At 38.6% G+C, this 27,818-nt stretch overlaps 1 protein-coding gene and 1 long non-coding RNA gene across 5 annotated transcripts in view; one reads left to right on the top strand and one right to left on the bottom strand.

Annotated features, from left to right (window-relative positions):
• helz2a (helicase with zinc finger 2a) overlaps nt 1-27,818 on the bottom strand; it is a 46,304-nt gene that overhangs the window by 7,294 nt on the left and 11,192 nt on the right. The window contains exons 6-18 of the mRNA XM_003198847.5: nt 26,261-26,642; nt 22,226-22,867; nt 17,906-18,698; nt 17,730-17,805; nt 11,771-15,218; nt 9,516-9,604; nt 9,229-9,372; nt 9,005-9,142; nt 5,697-5,841; nt 2,078-2,194; nt 1,395-1,587; nt 1,114-1,248; nt 710-919 (exon numbers count right to left, since the gene is read on the bottom strand). Coding sequence (XP_003198895.2) covers nt 710-919; nt 1,114-1,248; nt 1,395-1,587; nt 2,078-2,194; nt 5,697-5,841; nt 9,005-9,142; nt 9,229-9,372; nt 9,516-9,604; nt 11,771-15,218; nt 17,730-17,805; nt 17,906-18,698; nt 22,226-22,867; nt 26,261-26,642 — 6,512 coding nt within the window. The remainder of the gene's footprint in view (nt 1-709; nt 920-1,113; nt 1,249-1,394; nt 1,588-2,077; nt 2,195-5,696; nt 5,842-9,004; nt 9,143-9,228; nt 9,373-9,515; nt 9,605-11,770; nt 15,219-17,729; nt 17,806-17,905; nt 18,699-22,225; nt 22,868-26,260; nt 26,643-27,818) is intronic.
• LOC141386388 (uncharacterized) lies at nt 61-25,938 on the top strand. 4 transcript variants are annotated; one of them, XR_012408308.1, is made up of 5 exons: nt 61-203; nt 5,731-5,893; nt 8,098-8,173; nt 22,276-22,443; nt 22,576-25,938. It is a non-coding gene; the product is annotated as an uncharacterized lncRNA (long non-coding RNA). The 4 variants fall into 4 exon arrangements; XR_012408307.1 differs by having other exon boundaries at nt 22,250-22,443; nt 22,576-24,456; XR_012408309.1 differs by lacking the exon at nt 8,098-8,173 and having other exon boundaries at nt 22,576-25,510.

The following is a 27,818-nucleotide window of genomic DNA, read 5'->3' as shown; positions in this document are numbered from 1 at the left end:
TTTTTAAAAATGTAATGTTGCTTTATACAGCCTTAAACGTGTTTAAAATGTTGATCTTACGATAGGAAACCTTCGATCGAAAGCGCGCCTTTGACGAGTTGTTGTGTGTCTCCTTGGAAACAACCGCCATTATTTGCGGCCCAAGGTCATCGACTGAGGAGAATCAGGAAGAATATAAATGTCCTCTCTGTAACAGTTATCTGGTAAGTTTATTCTTAAAAATAAACCAATTTTAAAGCATGTGTTCAAATTATTAAACCACCGGTTGAGGTGTCAGGTTAAAATGGCTGTTTTCCTTTCAGATCATTTAGTCATTTTTCATAGTGACCGTTTGGAATCGCAAGATGGCGCCAATTAGCTATTAACGTTAGCCCGTTGTGAAAATACTGAAAACGAAACGTAGAGAGGCTAATGTAGGAACCACCCGTGATCATCAGACCTCACGTCCTTTGTGAATGTTTATGAAACCATTTGTTCATTGAAAAGTATAATGTAGTGTACTAGGAGTTCATTTAATTTAAGTGTATAATGTTTACAGCAAGCTACAAAATTTGTAATTTGTGGAGCTTAATAAGCTATATTATTCTATATATATATATATATATATATATATATATATATATATATATATATATATATATATATATATATATAAAATTATTATATATAATTTAATAACTATACCATATTAAATACCATCTGCACTTACCACTTCCTCTGCCTCTTCCATATTTGCCTTTGAGTTTTCATTGCCTTGTTCAGTTCGAACCACCAGACTTTTCTCCTTTCCTTCAACATGACCAAAAACGATGCAGGTTTGCTTTGTTTGAGTAAGGAATAGTTTTGATTTGGCTGGTATTCCAGTTTGTAATCTCCCCCCATAGAACTCATTAGATGGAAATGCACAAATGTCTTCTTGCTGGTAGAGAAGGTATATAATAGAGAGAATGTTCAATTTAAATTAGGTGAACTTATATTGTGCAGGTAATTATATCACTGCTTGATATCCCTGGATAATAAATTATGAATTGATATAGACTTCTAAAGCAAAGAACAGTAAATGTGTGTAGATAAAAAACAGTATTGAAGCTATATGTTCTAATAATATATTACCATTCTGTACTGGGTGTCAAGCATGAGTGCGTTCTCCATGTAACGTTCAAAAAGAGATCTGCTCATTCCTAATCGCTCCGCCACCTCGCAGTGGACCACTGGTTGAAGCTGTTTGTGATCGCCAAGAAGGACAATCTAAAACATGAATTAGTTTAATAAGAACATAAAAATGCATTCTTTGTTCATTGCAAACTGCAAAAAAGTCTCCAGTAGCCTTTAATGTGCTGCTAATATCCAGTATTTAGAGTTTGGCTAAATACAACAGTGGTTTGCAATCATACCTGCTCAGGTTTATGAGCCACGAGAGGAATAAAGGCTTCAGGTTCAGTGGCCATGGCACATTCATCAATGATGATCTGCTTAAAGTCAAGGGTTTCCGCCAGTGCTGGATGTGAAGCTGCGGTGCACGTGCATAAGATTACGTCATGGTGCAATAATTCATGCTTTCGAGCCTTTTTGAGGATTTCTCTGAAGCTGTAAAAATTAGGTTTTCATATCAATTAAAATGTGTCCATAAATTTACAACAATGAAGTAATAATAACACAGCACAGAAAATAGATTTGAAGTAGTGCTAATTGTGATTAATCACATCCAAAACAAAATATATTTGTGCGTACTGTCTATATTTTGTGTGTAAATATATGCATGACTATATTGTATAAAATATATGGTTATATTTATATACAAACTAATATTTTATACATTATAGTTATTCATGTATATTTATACACAAAAATATAAACAATATTTATATATAATAGAAACTCTATATTAATATATACTCAAATTAATTTATTTTGTATTTTATGTACAGTATGTTTGTGTGTTTATACGTACAGTATACACATAAATAAACACAGTACACTTGTATATATTATGTAAATATAAACTTTTATATTGGATGCATTTAATCATGATTAATCGTTTGGCAGCATTAATTTAAAGTTATTAAGTCATACATACAGTTTTCTTTCTTCATCAGTGAGTTGATCTCCTCTTTGGACTTTCATATCAAAAGCACGTATTTGTGTGGAGAATGGGTTGCCCTCCTTTCGAATCAGATGGTGTAAGGCAATGGAACTGAAGAAAGAAAATAAACATATTTTACTGAAAATAAAGGCTTAAATCATTAATTAAACAACCTTGTGATGACTTTGAGGACATCACAAACTTAATCAGTACACAAAATTATGTTCTTCAGTATTGCAGCAATCAGTTCATTATTTGGAAAAAAGACAGTGGAAGAATTTTTTTTTTAAAGTACAGTTTTATTAAATTTTAACTATTAAAGTTGTAATTATTAATTTTTCCTATTGTATTTTTCTCCTGGAGAAAGTCTTATTTCTTTTAGTTTAGCTGGAATAAAAAGCTAAATATCAAAAACAAGTAAAAACTGCTAAGGTTAATATTATTAGACCCATTAGGAATATATATATATATATATATATATATATATATATATATATATATATATATATTGATTTTCTACAGAACAAACTACTGTTGTCACAAAGACTTGTCTAATTAACACAACCTGCCTAGTTAACCTAATTAACCTAGTTAAGTCTTTAAATGTCACTTTAAGCTGAATACTGGTTGCAACATAACCAGTAAATTCTGTCATAGTGGCAAAGACAATTCTATTTTTAAAATGCATAAAAAATCTCTGTGTTAAACAGCATTTATCATAATAATAAACTAATTTTGTTTTTACTTGTACACTACTTGACAAAAGTCTTGTGGCCTATCCAAGTTTTAGGAACAACAAATAATAATACCTTGACTTCTATTTTATCATTTGGTATCAGAAGTGTCTTATATGAAAGGCAAAGGCCTCTAGATCAGTGTTTCTCAACTGACCCAAAAGTGGTCAGTGACCCAAAAGTGGGTCGCGGGAACATTTTCAGTGGGTCGCAGAGTATGTGTTCAAAAAAAACAACAAATGTTTAGTTTTTCCCTTATTTTGCTTATACAAGACTTTTATTTTGAAATGCCCGAGCTACAACTGTACCGTTTGACATGTGAAATTTCATTTAATTGTAGCAACAAATATGTCGAAGCGCAAAAACGAACCCGAATATGTAAATATGGATTTACATATATTGACGACAAAAAAGACTTAAAGCCTCAGTGTTATATGTAGTAATGTGTGCTCACAAGAGCACTTTTAGAAACCAAACATTTGTCATTTTTACTTTGTAATATTTCTATAATTTGAGACGTTTTGTTAAATGACAATAATAGACCAGTGTTTATTTGTAAGTCTTGGTGATTTTCTTATGATTTATCTGTCACTACTTTATGTTAACAAATAAATACAAATTAATTATAATTACTAAAATTATATTATAGTTAGTTGTGGGTTGATGACCATGTAAAAATGTGGGTCCCATGGCCAAACCAGTTGAGAACCACTGCTCTAGATTTTGCTTATTTGAGCACAATGAAATCTGATCATGCCTTGATTTTAAATGATTTCATTAGTAAGGTCTGTCTCTACTTAGACTAAAGTCTTGTGACTAAACAGAAATAATGTCCAGTATAGAATATAAAGTCCTGCTGCAGTGGAGACAGAATGAATATTGTGTCTGACTCCATCTTGAGCTTGGAGGACTGCATCCATACATCTCTGACATGACTCAAATCACTGATTAATAAAGTCATCTGGAATGGCAGAGAAAGCGTTCTTGCAGGACTCCAAGAGTTCATCAAGAGTCATTAGATTCATCTTCAACGCCTCCTCCTTCTCCTTACCCCAGACATGCTCAATAATATTCATGTCTGGTGACTGGGCTGGCCAATCCTGCAGCACCTTGACCATCTCTGCTTTCAGGAGCTTTGATGTGGAGGCTGAAGTATGAGAAGGAGCGCTATCCTGCTGGAGAATTGTCCCTCTCCTGTGGTTTGGGCAGCACAAATGTCTTGATACCTCAGGCTGTTGATGTTGCAGATCTCTCGCACGCCCCCATACTGAATGTAACGCCAAACCATGATTTCTCCTACACTAAACTTGACTGATTTCTGTGAGAATCTGAGATGATTGGAATGCAGATCAACATATATTTAGTTGCAAAAATCTGCCACTTGTCCAAATGATCTAGAAGTCAAGTTATTATTTGTTGCTCTTACAAGTGGGATCAACGACAAGACTTTTGTCAGTGTATACAGCTGAAGTCAGAATTATTAGCCCCCCTGTTTATTTTTTTCCCCAAATTCTGTTTAACGAGCAGATTTTTTAAAAACATTTATAATCATGATTATAAATTTAAATTTATTTGTATTTTTTTAATATTTCCCAAATGATGTTTAACAGAGCAAGCAAATTTCCACAGTATGTCTGATAATGTTTTTTCTTCTTTTCTTATTAGTCTTATTTGTTTTATTTTGGCTAGAATAAAAGCAGTTTTTAATTTTTTAAACACCATTTTAAGGTCAAAACTATTTGCCCCTTTAAGCTATATATATTTTTCTGATAGTCTACAGACCAAACTATCATCATACAATAACTTGCCTAATTACCCTAGTGAAGCCTTTAAATGTCACTTTAAGCTGTATAGAAGTGTCTTGAAGAATATCTAGTCCAATATTATGTGCTGTCATCATGACAAAGATAAAATAAATCCATTATTCGAAATGAGTTATTAAAACTATTATGATTATAAATGTTTTGAAAAAATCTGCTCTCCGTTAAACAGAATTTGGGAAAAAAAAATAAACAGGGGGGCTAATAATTCTGACTTCAACTGTGTATATTGTCATTCCTTCAAAAAGGACATTATTTTCCTTAACTGTGCATTTAACTATGCTGCTGTACAACTGATAGCTGTAAAGCCCACTTCGCTTTTGATTACGATTGTAATGTAATAACGCACACTTTTTGCAAAGCTGCACTGGAATGATTGTCATTGTGAAAATCACTATACAGGTACAAATAAACTTGAATTAAATTGAAATCTCTGCACACAAATATATACAGGCCCGGATTGGCTAATCGGGAGGACTGGGAGAATTCCCGGTGGGCCGGTCCGTTTTTTGGCCTTGAGGGCCGGTGTTCCTAGCTCCAGAATCGGTTGCTCTCAGCAGTCACACTTTTTAAATTAATTTATTTATTTACTTGACCACAGTCTTCTTATTCATTATTTTACTGCAGCTCTGCTCTTTTTATATATAACCAGCCTGCAGGTTAATGATGATATAACTCAGAAGAGTCACCTTTCACTATACAACTGTTGTGGTCTAGTGGTTAACAAGTTAGATTAAAATGCCGCCGACCTGGGTTTGTTCCTCTTTTGAGTATGTTATTTTTTACATTTTTATTGTTAAGAGTTAAGACATATAATACTGCAAGGGTTGTTGAACATTTGAAGTTCTAAAGCAGCTGTTTTCTCAAAAAAAGACGTGATAGTGTCATTAGAAACTGAATTGGAAATGACCTTATTTTAATATACTCTGTCATGAACTGAGGTGGGCCGGTCTGAGGCTTGAAACTCCAGGGCTGAAAAGGAGTCCCACTCCGGCCCTGAATATATATATTACACTGGTGTTTTGTATCTACACTCAATGGACAGCATTTGTCAAATACCTGAGCTCAGTGTTGGGTTTTTCTCCTCTTTTAGAGTTACGCGACAGCTTCAGATTGCAGCCTGGGTACGGAAACTCCAACATCTCCATCTGATCACTGTAGACCCGGAGAGGTTTAAGATGGTCTCGGAGATGTAGGAGATGACCTGCAACACAATTATATAAACCATTAGAAGTGCAGTGATCTTCCTCGGTCAGGTATGTACAGTGTTTGTGCATGTGCAGTCATGTCAGGACACCCTATTAAATGTCATGTTTTACAGAATCAGGACATTTTTAAAAACTATATGGTAGGTATAAAAGGACAGGTCCTAAAGTTTTTAAGATAAATTTTCAGATGAACAACCTCACATGACGTCTCACATCATCTCATTTAGACATACAGTTGAAGTGACATTGATTCGTCTTCCTGTGACTTTTTTTTGTTTGTTTACTTTTTCAAATATTTCCCAAAAGATGTTGAACAGATTCAGGAATTTTTCACAGTATTTCCTAAAATATTTTTCCATCTGGAGAAAGTCTTATTTGTTTTATTTAGGCTAGAATAAAAGCAGTTCTTAATTGTTTTAAATCCATTTAAGGTCAATATTATTAGCCCCTTACGCAATATTTACGCAATATTAGTTTTGGATAGTCTACAACAATCTGACAATCTGCTGGACGAATACAGGCACAGCAAAGACAAGAAGATGATTGTAAGTACTGTAGGTCATACAGTAATCAATAATGTCTGCAGTGTTCAATGTTCAGTTGAAGTCAGAATGATTCACCCTACTGGTAATTTTCTTTGTCAAATATTTCCCAACAGATTCAGGAATTTTGCAATGTAAATAATTTAATATTTAATATTTTAATAACTAATATTTTTTTCCTCTGGAGAAAGTCTTATTTGTTTTGTTTAGTTTTTTCGGCTAGAATAAAAGCAGTTTTAAATAGTTTTAAACCCATTTTACAGTCAATATTATTAGCCCCTTTAAGCAATATTAGTTTTGGATAGTCTACATAACAAACCACTGTGATACAATGACTTGCTTAATTACCCTAACTTTACCCTAATTACCCTAGTTAAACTGATGTTGAAGAATGTTGAAGAATATCTAGTCTAATATTATGTGCTGTCATCATGGCAAAGATAAAATAAATCAGTTATTAGGGATGGGTTATTAAAACTATTATGATTATAAATGTGCTAAAAATCTTTCTATTAAACAAATTGTGGAAAAAATATACAGAAGGGCTAATAATTCAGACTTCAACTGTACACCAATATTCAATAATTCAATATATCGTGACAATGAACATGCACAATATTGATATCATGGGTACTACACAATACTTTATTATTTAAACTTTTAGAGAGTTGTTTAAAGGGCTAGTTCACCAAAACTGAAAAATTCTGTCAACATTTACCCTCCCTTTTACTTGTTTCAAACTGAGTTTCTTTCTTCTGATGATTACAAAAGAAGGAAATTTGAAGAAAGCTGAAAACCTGTAACCATTGACTTCTATAGTATTATTTTCTCCTTCTATGGAAGTCAATGGTTACAGGTTTTTTGCTTTCTTTAAAGTATCGACAGAAATACACAGTACACAAGGTGGCGCTGTGCAACTTTATGCTTCTGACACTAGCTTGTTATTTTCTGTCAAGTCTAGAAGGTATCCGCTTGTTAAGTGTGACGTCATGCGAAGCGGCTTCCAGGTCCAAGCGCTCTATTCAACTGAATGGGGAGACTCGTGAAATGGTAATAATAAACGTTTACAAAGCGATTTAATATTCTTGAAAAATCATGATCGCAGTATATATGTCCATGCCTAATATCCGATGACCAGAGAGTGAATAATTTTTTTATAAATTGTAACATTTTTGGTATTTGTTATGCAGCAAGCTCAGAGAGTGTTGTGTACACTATGACTTTATGTAAAATTAACTTTAATGTGTGATAGGAATAAAACGTGATCATAAACGAATGATTTCTGCACTCAAATGAATGGCGGCTTGGACCCGGAAACAGTATTACACACGTCACGAACACGTCACCACTTAACAAGTGGATACATCTGCAAATGCTTGGCCATGCAGATGACACAATAGCACAGTTTTTGTGACACTAACAATAATTACTATTTTTCTGTTACTGTGAGGGGAGTGTTTAAGGATGTTAATAAATACAAATGTTATGGGCAATTTAATAAATAATAAAAAATATTTCTTGGTAATTTCACGTTAGTCTTCATTCTAGCACAAACTGCTTTGTCCTTGTGTATTCATCGCATAAGCTTTTCTGTTAAACGTCCTCCACAGCACACAAACATCTGGGCAAAGATTTTGCAAGAAAAAGTTACAAGCCATTAAAAAAATGAAGTGAAATTAAACTCACCACCTAATCCTATTTGATCTGCAGTTCCTATGTGCTCAGCTAGAGCCTTTTGTGCTTGAGCGCCACCAAGTAAAGTTTACTGTAACTTCTGCAGCTCAAGGTATGTAAACAAAATCACCAATCTCATTGGTCAGCCAATTTTTTATTTACAGTAGGTTTTTTTTATTGGTTTTTACTATGTGATGGCTTAGTATGTGGTTTATTTAGTTTTTACCTTCAAATTAGTTGTTGATCTATTTTATCCATCTGGTGTACGCCACTTTGATTTGGTCTTTGGCTGTTTTTAAATGTCCTCTAGAAATAAATAAACTAAAAAAAATGATGTTCTATTATGATGATATCCACAGTCCCAATGATTCCAAGCACTTCTTTTACTCTTCCAATAAACAAAAAGCAAGCCAATGTGTCATGATTACCAGCGATCGCTTACCACCAGAGGTCACTGGTAAACATTCACACTCCTTGAACTACATATCTGCCATGTTATGGACTACAACACCCAGTCAGGCCACACACACACACACAACCGGTTCAAGATCCAGACTGATTAAACTCTCACAGTTGAAGCCACTCACACAATGATTATTTGGACTATTTAAACCCCTCTGTTCCACACACATGTTGCTGAGTATTGTTAAGCTGTTGCTGTCCTTACGTAAGCATTTTTCCTTGTTGCCTGTGTTTTTGACTTTTGGACTGATTATTGTGTTTTGACCCTTTTCTGCCTGCCCCGAACCTTTAGCCTGTTTTATTGGATTTGCTTCTGGATTGTCTACTACACTGTTTATACTGGTATTTGACCCTTGCCTGATTGACCATTCTTTTAATAAAGCTGCATTTGGAACTACCCCGGTTTGCATAGCATCCCTTTCACAACACAATGCATGAATACAAATAATATAAAAGCTTTATAAACAAAATTTTGCATTACCTGCAACAACATCAACAGATTTATTTGACGGGCCACAGTACAGAATAGCTCTCTTCTTTGAACCAGAAGCTTGGAGCTGTTGGATATTCTTGTGCAGCCAGTACAAAATATGGACACCAACAACAGTTTTTCCAGTCCCTGAGAAAATGAAGATAAATTATAAAGTAATCAAAAAAGGACTTTGAGAATTTCAATGAACTTTGAGAAAACAAAGAGAGGCTCACCCGGTGGTCCTTGGATAAGTGTGAATGGGTTAGTCAGTGCTTCTCTTATTGCTTTACTTTGGCTGTTGTTTAGATGGGATAACCCAGAAGGATGATAACTGTTGATCTCAAACCTGCCTGTATTCTGATTTGGTATTTTACATCCTTTTGGAGAGATACAGTTTACTTTTAAACAAAATTGAACTACTTCTGAAGTGATATATTTGATGAAGATGACTAGTAAAACACTAATTTAGAGTATAATGCTAAATGCATTCAAATTAACAGTGGATGTGAAACTGTAGTACCTCTGTCCGAAGTGATTCTCCTGCCCATGGCAATGTTTTTTACAAGCTGGTTGGCTTTGGTTAGACTGTCAATTGCATTTTCTTTGCGCCTGCAAAAGAAATAACCAAGCAAAACAATTGATCAAGTGGTTCCAATTGGGTTTACATTGTAAATCTTACAAGTAATTGTTATCGAATGTGTTAATTCTGTCTGGCTCTATATATCACACATCCCAAGTGCTTATATAAATTAAGGGTATAGTTGAAGACAACGTTATTAGCTTGTGAAATTTTTAAATATTTCTCAAGTGCTAATTTCTTACTAGTTTATTTTGTCTTTGCTATGATGACAGTATATACGATTTTACTAGTTATTTTGTAAGATACTAGTTTTTGCAATTAGGCTAACTTAGGGTGCTTTCACACCTGTGAATCGATTCAGTTGTTCTGAAACAGAGATTACAAATGTTACATTGTTGCTCTTTGCTCTTGGAGCGGTTTGCTTTCACACTGCAAAGTTTCTAATCGGACCAAAAGAGCTAAAACAAGTCACGTGCGAGTAAACTCTCCTTACATTGGTCAGAGTGTTTATTTTGCAGCGTCCCGTTCAGCTGTGAGGTGTTGGTTTGGTGGTGATTAACAGGGTGCACGCGCGCGACGTGTCTGAGGAGAGATGCGGTGGGGAGAGGTGAGAAGGGTGCGCAACGATGCCTATTTGAGGACCAGGAGGGAGACGCGAGAATACCCGGAGATCATCACTCGTTTGCGGGCATCCGGAGACTCGCGAAACTTCCCGCCCTACTCATAATTCTCTCTTCATATAGCCGTAAGCCTATTACATATCCATAAAACACTGTGATATAACCGCGCTCGGATCGGATCGCTTTCTCACTGCAATCGAACCGCTCCAGGGTTCGTTTCAATCGAGCCGAGACCACCTCATTCAAGCGATCTCGGAGCGATTACTTTGGCGCGGAACAGAGCGCGATTGCCCTGTTCACATATGCCAAACGAACCGCGCTAACTGGGCAAACGAGACACGTTCCCAAACAAAAGTGTAGGTGTGAAAGCACCCTTAGATAAGTTTTGGTAGGTCATTGGACAACAGTGGTTTGTTTATTCGTTCATTCATTTTCTTTTTAATAATCAGGGTTAATAATAAGGCCACAGTGGAATGGACCACCAACTTATCCAGCATATGTTTTACGCAGCTGCAAACCAACACTGGGAAACTTATACACTCTTGAAATTACACACATCCACTATGGCCAATTTAGCTTATTCATTTTACCTACATGTCCCCCCGCTTGTGTTTGGACTTTGGAAACCGGAGTACCCAGAGGAAACCCACGCGGACAACTCCACACTGAAATGCCAACTGACCCAACCAAGGTTTAACCCAGTGACCTTTTTGCTGTGAGGCGATTAAGCTACCCACTACACCACCGTGACGCCCACAGTGATTTGTTCTATAGCCAATCTAAAGAAATAATATGTACATTTTTATTTTTCATAGTCCTCTGTGTTTTGCTAAGTGAAGTTTAATACTACACTAATTTCGAGAGGAGCACATGCTCATGATTGGCCCAGCTGGCCCACATTAGCTAATCATGATCTTCTAATTAAAGGATCCCAAGTCACTATATATATCCTCATTTCCTTTCTACAACTATTTTCGCCTGGAAGAAACCCACTCTCCTTCCCTTCTTCCACCTTTATCCAGAATGGGCGGCACGGTGGCCCAGTGACTTGCACGGTTGCCTCACAGCAAGAATACCAATGGCATCGGGTCCTTGCTGGGCCGTCTGGTATTTCTGTGCGGAGTTTGCATGTCCTCCCCGTGTCCGCGTGGGTTTCCCCCGGGTTCCCTGGTTTCCTCCCACTGTCCATATATGCTCCATACTATAGATAAAATAAGCCTAAATCTTTTTTCTAATGTCTTACTCTCAGGAAGTTCACCTTGGCCTTAGCAGCGGGGGAATTTCCCCTCGCCCCTTGAAAAGGGGGAAGCCCTGGGCCCAAGGATCCCTTGAGCTCAGGGCTCTCTCCCGGGACAGCACGCCAAACAAGCTATGTGATAAATCATGAGCTAAGTGTAAACTCTTGAAACTTCACAATTTTTTCTTACTGAATTACAATTTCAAAGGAAGGCTAATACTTCTATCTTCAACCGTATTAAACTATACAATGTATTCACAAATAAATTTGCAATGATTAACTCTGTATTATTTAGCATTTTAAACTATAGTTGTAAGGTATATTATTTGCAAACTTACACGTCTGGCAGAAGCTTTGGAATCAGCTCCAGCGTAAATCTCGTCCTCTCGTGGAATATTTGTTCTGGAATGTTTGTCATGGGCATGTGATTAATCAGAAAATCAATTCGCAAACTCTTTGGTTCTTGATTCGTTGATTCTTTGGACTCTGTTTCTTCAGCTTCTGTAATCACACCATGAACTACCCAAGTGAAAGAAGGAATATCCATGAGCGCTGTGTTCTGAGCGCTCTCCAGAAATGGGCTACTCTGTTTCTGAATCCTCGTTCGAATGCATAGGAAGCTGTTTCTGAGATCACAGTCTATTGACCACTGAGATTTCTTGTCAAGCGGGAGCAGAAAAAACCCCTGTAGCCTCTTCGGATTGGAGTTTTCCCATTTCAAGGGCACATCTACAATAAGAATGCTCTCATTTTCAGCCACAGCGCTGGAGGCTGACTCCATCTCGCACATAGGTCTCCATATTGCCTGATAATCCTTGTACAAGTTGTATGAACTCCTTGATGAGCTTAGTGCGTATTCAGAAAAACACTTGACTGGATCTCTTACATGCTCCACGCAAATCTCAAACTTTGGATGCACAACAAACAGCTGAATCGATGGAGTCATTAAACCACGAGCTGTGGATGCACCAAGCTGCACTTCGACCGCCTCACCTTGCTTAATTCTCAGATACAGTTCAGCATAATGCTCAGCATGCAAGGGGTCATAATTTTTCGTGCATTTTGAAGCACTCAGTGTTTCGTGAAATTGTCTTGCATTGATGCCAGAGTTGCGTTGAAGTTCCTCAATAAGAGGAAAAATGGCATTCCAGTTTTGTTCTCTGATAGCATCTGCAATGCATTTCCAGGTCTTTGCAGGGACATAGGCCATAACTGAGTTTGGGTTTTGTTGCTTCACTTCAGCATGGATGTGAGAATTGGAGAATGAATATATCCTTCGCTCCCATTTCAGGATCATGCTGTTGTTTGTTACATCAAACTCTGGCTGAACAGCCAGCAGAAGATCCCTGCTCATAATGTCTAAGTTTTCTGATATAGAGGATCTGTTAAGTGGAAAGGACACTTTGAAGTTTGTCCCTAATGGATTGAGCTCCACAATATAAGCCACCTTCCTTTCACTTTGGCTTGACAGTTTTAATGCGAAATGCAGAGCATTTGCCTTCCTCTCATAGGCCGACTGTTGATCATTTTTCCTGGAGAATTCCAAACAAGACAGGTTAATGTCTAGAGTTGTGTACTTAACATCTGTCTTGTCAATCACAGAATGAAGAAGGCGCTGCACAATTACATCTAAGTATCGGCGAACTGGAGATGAGGCCCATGTATAGCTGTCAAGATCTAAATCATAGTGCCCTATTCTTGAGACATGCGTTGAGTTTGAGCGCTGAATGCACGCCTTGTGAAACAACCGCCTAAATGCAACAGCAAAAGGCAGAAGCTGAGGATGAATGTCATCAGTTGCAACAAAGTCAATTATTTTGTAGATGTTTTCCTGCTCTGCTGCTGACTTCAGGCATCTGAGGATTGATTTTAACACAGGGAACGTGTCTGAGTCAGTCTGAGGGTTGTGCTGGATCAAACCTTGCTTATTCAGTTCATGAGCTTGACTTGAGAAGTGAACAGACAGCGGAATCAAGGCTGCGTTTTTGTCAAAAATCTCAATGAGTTTGTCTGTTTGAGGCCTGTCCTGGCATCTCAATGGAGTTTTGCTTCTTGTTGCACCATCAGATAAAAGACGTTCGGCAACCATGTGGTTAAACATGACCATCAGCTCTTCCACCATTTGGTGAGATCTCCTTCTTCCAAGGGTCACATCCTCATCTGGCATCTTGTAGCACCAGTCATCCTGCTTTCTGTATCTTCGGTGAACCTCAGCAAAGTTCGACACTTTTACAAGACAGATTTCAAGCAGGTCGGAAAGCGGCTCACCATTTTCAAGAATGTCCTCAACTTCATCGTAGGAAAATTTCCTGTTGGAGTGAATCACAGACTTGCAGATAAATCTTCTCTTTATGCGATTAGTCTGTGCATCCACTTCTATAATCAATGAGATTGCTCGTCTGTCCTGGTTAGGGATTAAACTTAACAAATTGGTGCTCAGTTCTTTGGGAAACATGTATATTGGCTCCTTCTCACGAGGGTAGAATGTAGTACACAGCTGTCTGGCAAATTTGTCCAGTTCGCTATCTTTAGCCACAAAGCTTGCAACATCAGAAATGTGAACTCCTATTTCAAGGTACTCACCAAAATCCTGCAAACTTATTGCATCATCGAGATCTTGCGAATGTGCGGGATCAACTGTGAAGGTTGGGAGCATGCGAAAATCTCTTCGTCCTTTTTCGAAAATATCAAGACGTTGTAAGTATTGCATCTGCTTTCTCAGAGATGAGGAAAGTGTCCTTCTCAACTGGTACTCAATGCTGAGTACATGCAATCCATCATCTAAAGTTGCTATTTTAGGAAGCACACCTACGACAATCCCCAAAGGATATCTGAAAACGTTTCTCCAACTAAGGACTTTGACAATAAAGAGAGATTTCCTGTGAGCTTCTTCGTTGATTTTGATAAACTTCTCTACTTTGAGGCTCTCAGGATTCCTTACAGCAATGTGGTTTGGTTTGTCTTTCCAAAAGGGTGTGAAGATCTTGGTGATGCATTTGTTTATAGGCGTCATTACTTGATTGTCATGTCTTTCAAGTGCGCAGACAAATTCCTTGACAGTATCTGCACTTTCAAGGATGTTGATCACTCTTCCCATTGGAGGATGGGATGTTGCACTCAGGATCTCCACCGTTACTTTATCTCCAGGGAATGCCCTTCCGATGTTCGCTCTACCCTTGATGTCTATTCTCAGAGTGGACTCGTCAAGTGGCTTTGCATATCCTCTGTCATAACCTTCTTTGACTATCTCACACTGTTTGTGGACAGTAGAGCTAGTAAACATAGGCTCTTCATAATATACTTCTGCAACTTGGTTATTTGCACTACTGAATGCTTCCTGATTTTGAAAAACTGGAAATAATCCTTCCTCTGTCAAAGCAACATTGATTTCTTTGCTCTCATCAAGAAGCTCTTGAAGTATTAGGTCTTCAGTGTCCGGTAGTTCAGATGTAGTTGATTCACTATCGCTGTTCTCTTCATCCTCGCTCCTGCAGAGTTTAGAAATCTCCAGGAGATCTTGCTTTAAAGAATCCAGAGTAAGGTCGTGGCAACTTTCCTTGTTGATGCATTCCTCTATGTATGCTCTCCAAAGTCTCCAGCACATACCGAACTGATGGCATGAAAGTGCAGCGGCATCTCCAACAACAAATATTTGTGATTGGGCTCTTGTCATGATGGTGTTCAGGACTCGCATGTCATTGAAAAACTCAAGACAGGTCCTGTCCGTCTCCAATAGGCTGTCCTTGGTGTGCACAGTGGAAATCACAATTACTCTGAACTGCTTTCCTGGAAAAAATGGGAAAGGCAGTACACTGTAAATCACATGCATACATGTTTGTATGTAATCAAGGAATAGCATAAAGGCCCCAATATACTTCACATTAAGTTCTTTTTCAATCTTTGTTTTAAAGGCAACTGTTTGCGTGTACCCCTAAACAACGATGGTCAGAGTAGAACAGTTTCGTAAATGTTTGTCAGCCTCCTCTAGCCTGTGCATTGTGCTAAATTATTTACGTTGCTTTCCATTTACCATGGACAGACACCAAATGTAGTGGTGTGAACACCTCAGAGTCTTAAAAAATTCTCTGTGATCGATCGTATATGTGCATATACATCTATACCAGCTCTGCTACTCCACCCTCCAGTGCATTTATGTTGCTAACTTGGTGGTGTTGTTTTTTTGACCTCTATGAATTCATTCATTCATTTTTCTTTGGCTTAGTCTCGTATTTTTCAGGGGTCGCTACAGTGGAATGAACTGCCAACTATTCCAGCATAAAATTTATGCAGCATATGCGCTTCCAGCTGCAACCCAGTACTGGGAAACACCCATACACACTTACATTCACACACACTCATACACTACGGCCAGTTTAGTTCATCAATTCCTTGTCTTTGGACTGTTGGGGAAACCGGAGCACCTGGAGGAAACCCAGACCAACACGGGGAGAACGGGCAAACTTTACACAAAAATGGGCCCAGCCTGGACTTGAACCAGTGACATTTTTGCTGTGAGGCGACAATGCTAACCACTGAGCCACCGTGTAGCCCTCTCCAAGGATATGAGAAACGAAACAATTACAGGTCATAGAAGGGCAAAGAGTTTCAGAACACAGTCACCAATTCCTATCAATGGTAGCTTAAAGGTGTGTACGAGCCAAAAGGAATTACCCCAAATGTTTGCTTTGGTGAGCTGTCGCGACGAATTTTGTTCAAAATGATGTAATTCCAATTCTTCTTTCGATTTCTTTTGAAGTATACTAGGTCCTTTAAGCAACCCAGGCTCATTCTGGAAACGTAGCCCCGCGGACGTTTCTGGAGACTGTGAAATACGTCCCAAGAGGTACGTATTTGTGCAGTTTTTGTTTTTGTGAATCCGCGAGAGGCCACTCTGCGAGCTTTTTCGCGTCTTGAACGCCTCTTGCGCGCACGCGCTGTTCTCGCGTAAAAAGCCACCGGAGGCCGCTGTCGAGCGACCGTCTGTCTGACTGACCAACTGGCTGAATGACTGAACTTGAATGGGTGGCCAGCCAATCGGCCGACCCGGCCAACCTCCTCCTTTCTCCCTAAACCCAAGCAACGATTTACAAAAACCGTGCAAAAAAAGAAAAGTCCTCATCTGTTTTTGACCGCGTTTTCGGATTTCACCGCATTGTCGCCTCGTTATGAACTCGTTCGCTTTATTTTTTGGATTCTGTTTTTTGTCTAACCTGATTTCTGGAAGCGCTCTTCCCCGGACTCGATCCCGGTCATCGAACGCGGCCGGCTCCTCCTCCTCTGGGCCTCCGCTCCGCTGACGTAACATGACAAACTAACCGGACAAACTGGTTGCGGCGGGAAAGCCCTCCACACGGAGGAGGTGAGCCATCAGCCCAGCTGGCGAAGCGCAAAGAGGAGCGGCCGGCGTCTCACCGGCACGTAGCGTTCGCTTGAAAAAAACTAAATGCAGCCATACGTACCTCCGGCCACGTAAATCGCGGCCCCCAGAAACATCCGCGGGGCTATTTTTTCCGAATGAGCTTGGGTTGCCTTTAGGCCTTGTTTACTCTACCAGTTAAATGTGACCCAATTCCGATTTTTTGCTCATATGTGACACACATCCGATCTGTTCTATGAGCGTGTAAACACGAAAAAAACGCATGCTTTCGGATATTCATCGGTTTCAGGCCTCCCTCATATGTGGAAATAAAGCAGATATAAATCGAATATGTGACAATGCGACCATCATGTGAACAGGCAGATCAAATTTATTAAGGCGTTCCATTTTGTACGTCATTAAACTTGACAATGTGGTACTTCTCTGCGTTTTAGTGACGTAGAAGGAAGAGCGACGTGGACGCTGACGAGGTAAACAACAACAACAACAACAACAGAGGAATCATGGAGAAGGAAAGTGGTCAGTCACCACAATTTGCTCCCACCAGACCAGAGATCTCTCTTGTACCCACAAATTCCTCTGAATGGTGGAGGACACCATATTTAAAACATACGCTCAAGCTACCATGACGGCCCTTTCCCTCCACCGCCTCAAAATCATTTTAAAGTTGGGTGAACTTCGCATATTTCGCAGAGCTAAAAGCAAGACAATTTCTTCCATCGTGGCTAGTGTGGCGCAGATGCCAGAACCCGCCTTTGAACGTGCGCGACATCGTAAATTATTTAGCAAGTATAAACACATTAATCGGATATGGTTCACAATTAAAAGAACATGTAAACGGACAGAAAAAAAAATCAGATGTAGACAAAAAATCAAGACCTGACAGTGTAGACAGGACCTTAGATTCAAGTAATCTTTACCTTGCACATTTTCAGCATTCTCTACAGTGAAACGAGGCAGTCCAAGCAAACGCAGTCTATACCTGATTTCCAACACCTGAAATATCAAAGGCAGAATAATCAGGTATAAACACAATGACATCAATTCGGTAAAAATAGGGGAAAAGCAAACTTGAAACTAGTACTAGGATTGATACCTGTCTGCCTTGAGATAGGACACAGACTGATTCTGGATCTGCAGCACCCCACTCTTGAGGCCATTCCTTCATTATTTCTTGCAGAATGTGAACGACTCTTACAATTTGTTCTGCATTGAACCAGGACATGCTCATTGGGTCCAGACAGCATTCTCCTCTTACATGATGAAACTGCAAAGCATGTTGTTGGGGATGAGACGGCACATTTCCTCTAGCCTTGATCACATCACTCCTTCCAACATAAAAATGTGTTGATACAAAATCCACAATGTCTTTTGTGGAGCGGTAGTTTTCATTGAAAATGATCCGGCTTTGTTTGGCCACATCGCTGTTTTCGGCTTGGTAGTGATAGAAGAGGCGATTGAGCAGGGTGTGCTCAGAACATTTGTCTGGCCTCACAGAGAACAGCTTGGGTCCCATCTGCATGTGATCTCCTGCTAAAACCACACGTGTATTGTTACCCGCTAAGCTAAGTGCCATAAGAGCCTCACACTCCAACATCTGAGACGCTTCATCAATCAGAATATGGCTGAAGTAGTTTTCAGGAAGCTTCATGTCGTTGAAGAAACGAGCCAGAGATGTTGTTGTTATGACGATTCTTGTGGAATCTAAAACTGCTTTATCAGGAAACTCAAAGCAATTGGCTTCTCTTGATAAATGGCAGTACTGTAGAGTGATGAAATCGGTGGATGCGAGCTTTATTTCCATTGCCTTTATTCGCAGAGGTCTGGCGTGAAGCTGGCCATTCCTTACATATTCGTGGAAATGAGCTTTTATATAAAGATCAGCAGAACTGCATTTCGGAGAAAAAAAAGATCATTTGAGTTGATATAATCAAATAATTATGTAATTATGCTTGTTCCATACTCTACTGATTGATTTAACTAATGCAATTGCATTTAAAATGTATTTATGAAAGTTTGCTGCCCTGTTGAAAAAGACCAGCTTATATTTTGGTGTGCCAAAAAGCAAAACCCAAACAATACTATTCAACATGAATCATGGAAACCTTGGCTTTTGTGGAACAGCCGGTCTCGAAATCTGATATATGGCAACATTTACAAATCACATATACATAACAAACAAGTTTATGTTTGGATGTCACAGATATAAAAAATGTCATTTACAGTGAATCTGGAAAGTATTGACAGCGCTTCACTTTTTCCACATGTTTTTCTGTGACTGCCTTATTCCAAAATGGATTGAACTCATTTATTTCCTCAACATTCTACACACAATCCCCCATAATCACAATGTGAAAAAAGAGTTTTTTAAAATTGTTGAAAATTTATTACAAATAAAAAAGCTGAAAAATTCACAGCCTTTGCTCAATGCTTTGTTGATGCCTCTTTGGCAGCGATTACAGCCTCAAGTCTTTGTGAATATGATGCCACAAGCTCTGCACACCTGTCTTTGGGATTGTTTGCCCATTCCTCTTTGCAGCACCTCTCAAGCTCTATCAGGTTGGATGGGAAGCAACGGGTACATTTCAGATCTCTCCAGAGACGTTCAATAGGATTTAGGTCTGGGCTCTGGCTTGGCCACGCAAGGACATTCACTGAGTTGTTGTAAAGCCACTTCATTGATATTTTGGCGGTGTGCTTTGGGTCACTGTCCTGCTGGAAGATGAAGCGTCGCCCCAGTCTGAGGTCAAGAGTATCTGAAGCAGGTCTTCATTCAGGATGTCTCTGTACATTGCTGCATTCATCTTTCCCTCTATCCTGACTAGGCTTCCTGTTCCTGCTGCTGAACAACATCCCCACAGCATGATGCCAACACCACCATGCTTCACTGTAGGGATGCTGTTAGCCTGCTGATGAGCGCTGCCTGCTTTTCTCCAAACGTAATGCCTGGCATTCAGTCCATCAACCAGAGAATTTTGTTTCTTATGGTCTGAAAGTCTTTCAGATGCCTTTTGGGCTGCTATGTGCCCTTTACTAAGAAGTGTCTTCCGTCTGGCCACTCTACCATACAGGTGCCTGATTGGTGGATTGCTGCACAGTTGGTTGTCCTTCTCTAAACCCGAGCGACGGTTCGCAAAAGCCGTCCAGAAAAAAGCAAAAAAAAAAAAAGCAAAAGCCCTCGTCTTCGATTTCGACCGTGTTTTCGGATCCCGCCGCTTTCTCACCCTTATTTTTCGGATTCCGTTTTTCGTCTTACCTGATTTCTGGAACCTGCTGTTCCCCGGACTCGATCCCGGTCGTCGTCCACCGCAGCCGGCTCCTCCTCCTCCTCTGGGGCCTCCGCTCCGCCGACACAACGCTGTGAGCTAAGCGGACAAACTGATTGCATCGGGAAAGCCCTCCACTCGGAGGCGAGCTGTCGGCCAGCAAGCGCGAAGAGGAGGGGCGGAGCGGCGCCACACCGCCCCGCAACGTTTGCTCGAAAAAAACTAAACGCGGCCTTTACGTACCTCCGGCCACGTAAATCGCGGTCTCCAGAAACGTCCGCGGGGCTACGTTTCCAAAATGAGCTTGGGTTGGACCATCGGGTTATTGATCACCTCCCTGACTAAGCCCCTTCTCCCCCTATCACTCAGCTTAGATGGCCGGCCAGCTCTAGTAAGAGTCCAGGGGCCTCATGTATCAACGCTGCGTACGCACAAAAAATTTGCATACGCCAGGTTTCACGCTCAGAATCGCTCACGTTTGGATTTACTAACAATGAACTGAACGTGGGAATGTGCGCAGCTTCACGGCAGCTTTCTGGCTGGCGTACGCACATTTTTTGTGCGTGTCTGTTTTATTTCCATTGGCGACTCCTAGAGGCAGTTGTGTTATATTTCTTCTCTACAAAGTGTCTGAGCCTTGCAATGGCAGCTGTATGAGACGGGTTCATCTAGTAGGTATGTAAGGTTTCCATACCATACAGTTGACCAGCCAAACATTAAAGCACAATTTGCAGCAGTCGCCTGTTTCCCCAATGTAATCTGAGCGATCTACCGCACACACATTGCTATAAAGACACTATCTGAAGATGAATTTGCATGCGTGAATCAGAAACATTTCCATTCAATAAATGTGCAAATAAAATGATGCACAAACTTATTAATGATTCCTACTAGTCTTTCTCGTGATAAATAGTGGGCAAAATCTGATATGTAGCGGGGAAAAAAAGAAGAAAGAGTTCATCAGACGGATTCGAGCCGAGTTCATGCTCGAACGTGTCAAAACATGATCACATGCATCTTACGAGATGCGCCACTGAGACAGTTAAGGGTATTGCAACATTTTACAGATATAAACCACACTATTTCTTTTGTTAATGCACTCAGTGCGATGTTCAGACCCAACTGTGTTAACCGCATCAGCTAAACTCTCCCACTCTATTTTTTCTTTTGTTGTTAATTCCGGAGAACAAACTTGCAAATAACACCGCTTTTCTCCAGTCTACCTCCGAAAGCAGCACCTACAATTCACATTCTGTTCAAAGTTTCTCTTTTTGCTTGCTTTTGCCTTTGCTTTTTCGTTGGGTTTTTCCATTAGCATAGTCATTAGCATATTCATACGGGGGAGGAGGCAGGGAGGGGTTTTGTGCTCGTGCATGTTGCGCTCAGTTTCACCTTCATTCGGATGTACAAAAGAATATGCGTGAGATTCGGCGTAAGCAGTGTTTCATACATCTGAATTATTTTCTGTGTACGCACATTTACAGCTTTGTGCGTACGCAATGTTTTAGTAAGATTTCCACGCAAATCTTCGTACATGAGGCCCCTGGTGTCTGGAGACAATCCTGTCTCACAGGTCTACAGACAATTCCTTTGTCTTCATGCTTGGTTTGTGCTTCGGCATGCACTGTTAACCGTGGGGACTTATATAGACAGGTGTATACCTTTTCAAATCATGTTCAATCAGCTGAATTGAGCACAGGTGAACTCCAATGAAGCTGCTGAAACATCTCCAGAATGATCAGTGGAAACAGAATGTACTTGAGCTCAGTTTAGAGCCAAAGGCTGTGAATACTGATTTACATCTGATTTTACAGGTTTATATTTTTAATAAATTTGCAACAATTTCAAAAACTCCTTTTCCACATTGTCATTATGGGGGATTGTGTGTAGAATGTTGAGGAAAAAATTAATTTAATCCATTTAGGAATTAGGCTGTAACTTAAACAAATGTGGAAAAAGTGAAGCGCTATCAATACTTTCCAGATGCACTGTATGAGCACATATGCAATACATATTTTAAAATATTGCAAACATATCTGTTTACATAAATATTTGTTATTCTAATGGTTGAAAATATGTATTTTTTATATATATATCCTCAGATTTACGTATGTGAGAGTTCTCTAAAGTGGCACTGAATTATGTCTTACCTGTTTGTGTGTGTGCAAATTAAGATTTTGTTGTGTGGCTGCTGTACAAGGGCCTGTGCCATCTTTGCAAGGGTTCGAGTTTTGCCAGTCCCAAAAGGTCCATAAATCAACAAGGGTGGGATGCTGCTTCTGTTGTCTGACACACCCAAGACAAAGTCCATTGCTGCTTGCTGCTTCTCATTGAACTCTCCTTCATCTGACTGGAAAGAAATACTGAGGTGAGCATTTTTCAGATCAGGCAACACTTTGTCCATCCTCGGGAGATCATCAATTGCCTTGTGCATCTCGCAGAACCACAGACGATTGACTTGAAACTGGACCTCCATCTCATATTCCTCTCCATTCTGCAGGTTAAGGGCAGCACAGCAGCGTTTGGAAAGCTGGAGATGTACTTGTGTCTCGGAGGCAGCATCTTTCAGAAACTCAGCTTCATAAATAGGCCCACAATATTCATTGTTCTTCACAACACGAACAAGAGATCTGATGGCATGTCTTTTCACAATGAAACCTTGAGGAGCATCAGGTGTGAGTGGCTGAGACAGAGGCACAGCAGCAAAAAGTTCACCCGGGTGAGCCCATTTCATTCCAAACCTGTCATCAGACAACTCATTTTTCAGCTGCACAGTCCCTCGTAGACTTAATCTGGAAAGAAAGTGCATTTATGTGTTTAAATTGTTATAAAATGCCATATTCAAATTCAACTGGACTTATGGCTCATTTCCACTGAGTGGTATAATTCGGTAAAAACTCCTTTAAGGCAAGTCATTTTATTCAGCGGCCATCTCTGAAACACCTCTCAAGTATGCAAGAGCCGCTCCTATGTCTTTGAATAGGAAAACATCAAATTTTCCTTAAGTGTTTAAATCAAGCTTATGATTGAATTTCATATGTGGAAGAAGCCCTGAAATTTTACATATGTTTATTAACTTTTGTCTAACATTTGATTCAAACGAAAACTGCATTTTTCAGGTTCCCCTAGCTAACGTGCATTTAAAGGAAACCAGATCACAAGTCCAAACAATTTTGAGTCTCAAACAATTGTGGTTTCTGGAGAGGTCAATCAAACTTTGTATCTAGTCTAAAAATCAATCACTTATGTGATACACAATTTCATTGTTAGAATACCATCCACATGCCAAAAGCAAGAACAGGATCTGCTTTATGTCCTCTATTATTATTGTTGTTTACAGGGATGTTCATATGTCAAGTCTAAAAATGAGTGTAAAACACAAGGGGCGCCACTTCCTCTCTCTTTTAGTGCACACCTACATTTTAAGTGAAGTTTTTTTTATGAACTCATTTCGAGATGATCACGTGCTTACTGTATGATTGCTTGCAGCTGGTCCCACATTATCCAATTTATGATTCACCAATCAGACGATTCTTAAGTCTCCATAAATAACCATACCAAAAAAGTTCCATAACCATAGTCATCTTCGTTTTGAAGAATCCCCCCATCCACCCATACTCCTTTTCCTTTCCTAGATGGGTGGCACGGCAGCCCAGTGGTTAGCACTGTTGCCCCACAGCAAGAACATCACTGGTTCTAGTCCTTACCATGCCAGCTGAGGTTTCTGTGCGGAGTTCACATGTTCTACCCATTCTTGCGTGGGTTTCCCCCGGGTTCCCCGGTTTCCTCCAACCATCCAAAAACATGCAACTTAAGTTAATTGACTAATCCAAATCAGAAATATAGACGTGCTTTTAGTGAAGTTTTCTCTACACAACAATCCCTAATAGTTCTCTAGCTTCAAACAGCAGGGGAATTTGAGCTCAGGTAGATCAACTCTCACAGGGAGCCCTGGGCTCGAGGATCTTATGAGCTCTCTCTCAGGACAGCATGCCAAACATGCTTTATAATCAATCGTCAAGTGTGAACTCTTGAAATAACGATATTGAGCACATAACCGACGCAGTATGTGAACAGCCCTTCGATCGGTTAGATCGCTACTTTCTGGTGTACACCACACCTAACAAATGACGCTGATTTCAGCTTTCTGTCATACGGACACAATCCTGATTAGGGTTACCTGTCCTGAATCATACTGTACTGTATACTACACTGAATCGTCCCACTCAGTGGAAATAAGCCATTAGATATTAGGACAAGACTGGAAAAAATATGCAATTGTTGTTTATTTTTGTTGCATTGTAACATTTCTCTTATATCTATTTGAAGTTATTTGAAAAAATCATTTCATTATAGTATGTAATTAAATCTAACTCAGGCTAAAGAAAGAACTCTATCAAGGTGCAATCATTTAGACTTTAAAGCACTTTAAATGAGTGAAAACCTCTGCAGATATTCAGAGTTTTGTTGGCTGTTGTCATTTTCCTTTCTAGTCTCGACAACTGCTATTAGTGTTTACTTTTGCACTTGTTGTTTTAGCCTATATCATAACAGATACTGCACTCTCAGAAAAAAGGTACACTGTGGTACAAATAATGTTCCTTAGGAAACTTTTTTGTACCTTTGTAAAAGTTGTACCTTATTTGGTACAGAAGAACCTTCTATGATACTGTTCTGTACCTTTTATGGTACATTTGAAATTAAGGTACACAATTGTTCTCACAAAAAGGTATGTGAGTGTTGGACAACTTTTTCTTTATTACAATATCTATGAAAATAAATATTAGTGTAAAGGCAAAGTGATTTTATGAATAATTTCCATATTAAAACAAGAATCATCATTTAAAAGCATGTTTAAAGAAAGTCATAAACAATGATTATTAAGTTCTATAATACAAAACAACTGGTAAAACAAAACTATAGCTATTGTAAACTAAACATTCAAGGCATTTTTAATAAATATTAGATTTTCTGATAAATACATTTTCATTATTAATATCTGCACCTTTTGGCGTTTGCTTTCCGCTACGCACGTGAGCTGGCAAACGTCATGCATATGCAAAGTGTTGATGCAGACATTTTACTATTGTAAAACTAACCGGACATTATATCTTGTTACAATGCATAATTCGATTTCAATTTTTAAAATTAAGTAAATTAAATGAAGTTTTAAGTGATTACAAAGGTATTGTGGAAATTGGAGAAAAGCATGTTGTGTATTGTACATGGGAGAATGTATTTATGTAACAATTTGGTGAAAAGAGATGTGAAATGTTTAGCAAAAAATAGATCTTTTGATTAATGTTTAAGTATTCTTTATTGTAAATGGAAAAGGGTCATTTACACAAAAAGAAACTGTTTAAAAAAAACATTGTTTAAAAATGTATTTGATGTTTTATATTTAGTGAAAATAAATTGACACATTTTGGATAAAGCAAAATGCCTTAAATAGTTCTTGAAGGAACACATTTGACTGTTAAGGTACAAAGTGTCTTATTACTGCAGTGGTACCTTCATCGATCAGATTTGTACCTTTGATGAAGGCACAATATTGTATCTGCAGGTTTTAAAAACCGAAGGTACATTTTGGTTTCCCATGGTACAAATCGTGTGCTTAAAGGTACAAACTGCAATGGTACAAATTAGTTTCTTTGTGTTATGGTACAATTCTGTCCTATAAAAAGATACTGCCCCAGTGACAAGGGTTTCTATCTTCTAGGGTACAACATTGCACCATTTTTTCTGAGAGTGTGGATACTAAGGTCCCATCTAAATTGGTATCTAACACATTAATGCTTGACACAGAAAATACGTTTTATTTATCCCACCTCTTTGCAATTCGGATATTGCATATACTATTATTAAAATAACAATAAAATGTAAAAAAAAAAAAAAAAAAAACTAAATTTAAAATAATTTAGCACTAAATGATTCATATCTCTGGCAAATTCTGACTGCCATTTTTTGTTCCAAAGTAAATAAAAGCTGAATATTTTTTTACAATGATGCTTCTTGTACATCATCTTATTATCTTTTGGGAGAAGCCTGGGTCATTTCCGGTCAAAAAAGCAAAAAAAACCCAAAAAACTACTAACTTGCAGGTTGAATAAAAGTGACTAAAAGTCAGAATTTGCCAGGAGTACAAATAATTTTCGGCTTGATGATATATATTAAAACATGCATACCTGGAAAGCAGTTCACCGACTACCTTCTCCTCCTGGTATAAAAAATTGTGCATGCTCCATTTATAATTCTCACGGTTAATCAAACCGTTCATCTGCTGGTTCATCATGATGAGTTGGTATCTGTTTAGTAGGTCTCTCTGTGCTTTTTCTGTTTCAACAAAAGGAATGATTGTCATGCTTTCCTCATTCCAAGGCTCAAGATTGCAGGCAGCTTCTGGGTTTTCTAATAGTGCCTCCGGTGCTGGAGCTGCCTGACAATCATCCTCTCCAACTCTGACCTTTAGTTTTTGTCGAAGTACAGGTCTCGTATTGAAGTCAAACACTACCCACTGCTCATACAGGCCAGGCTGGTCAGATCTGAATGACACTGGGATTTCATGCCCTGTGGATGGAAATCAAATTTAATAATGAGTGAATTCATAAATATGAATAAAAGCATTTATGTGTATGTATGTATATATATATGTGCCGTAAAGTCAGAGCTGGGTAGATTACTTATAAAATGTAATCAGTTATAGATTACAAATAAATTTTTTTTTCTGAGTTATATATTTGATAATATGGGTGGCAGGGTGGCTCAGTGGTTAGCACTGTGGCCTTACAGCAAGATGGTCGCTGATTCCAGTCCCGGCTGGGTCAGTTGGTGTTTTTTGTGTGGAGTTTGCATGTTCTCTCATTGTTGGCGTGGGTTTCCTCCGGGTGCTTCGGTGTCACCCACAGTCCAAACACATGCGCTATAGGGGAATTGATTAACTAAATTGGCCATAGTGCATGTGTGTGTGTGGGTGAACGAGTGTGTATGGGTGTTTCCCAGTACTGGGTTGCTGCTAGAAGGTCATCTGCTGTGTAAAACATATGCTGGAATAGTTGGCGGTTCATTCCACCATGGCGACCTCTGAAATAGAGACTAAGCTGAAAATTAATGAATGAATATTTGATAATAGATTATACAATTATGGAAATGTAATCTGACTACTTTTGGATTACATTTAGATTACTTTTTGCTAACTCTTATTTGAGGTCACATATATTGAAGCAGGGTAATCTTGTACTATTTTGACAGATGCAAAAATAAACATTATTTTATTTTGCAATTATCAGCAACAAGAGCCTCAACAGCTTCTTTTTAAAGTGCAATGATGGACAGTTGCTTCAAATTACTTTAATATATTTATTTCTAATATTTTTCTAATATTAAATACACTAATATACCTCACTGTTAGTGTTTGCTGATAGTAACAGTGAATAAAACTGTATGACCTTATATTATACTAAATACCGTAAGTTTAGAAAACAGCAACATTACAGAACTGAAATTGAAATAAACAGCAAATATGACATTAAAATTTGACATTAAATATTTCGTAAAAAAAAAACGCTAGTGCAGATGAGTCTGAATGAAGAACACCAAACAGCAACATTTCAATCATGAAGAATAATGACAATATAAAGGCAGCGCGCTTATTATGAAACAATACAAACATAAAAAAGATGAATATTCTATTGTGTACAATTTACTGCCATTGTATAAATATAATTTGTAATCCTTAAAAAAGTA

This window comes from Danio rerio, chromosome 6 (assembly GCF_049306965.1).
Source record: "Danio rerio strain Tuebingen ecotype United States chromosome 6, GRCz12tu, whole genome shotgun sequence".
Lineage (NCBI taxonomy): Eukaryota > Metazoa > Chordata > Actinopteri > Cypriniformes > Danionidae > Danio > Danio rerio.
This window is presented reverse-complemented; position numbering and strand designations above follow the sequence as displayed.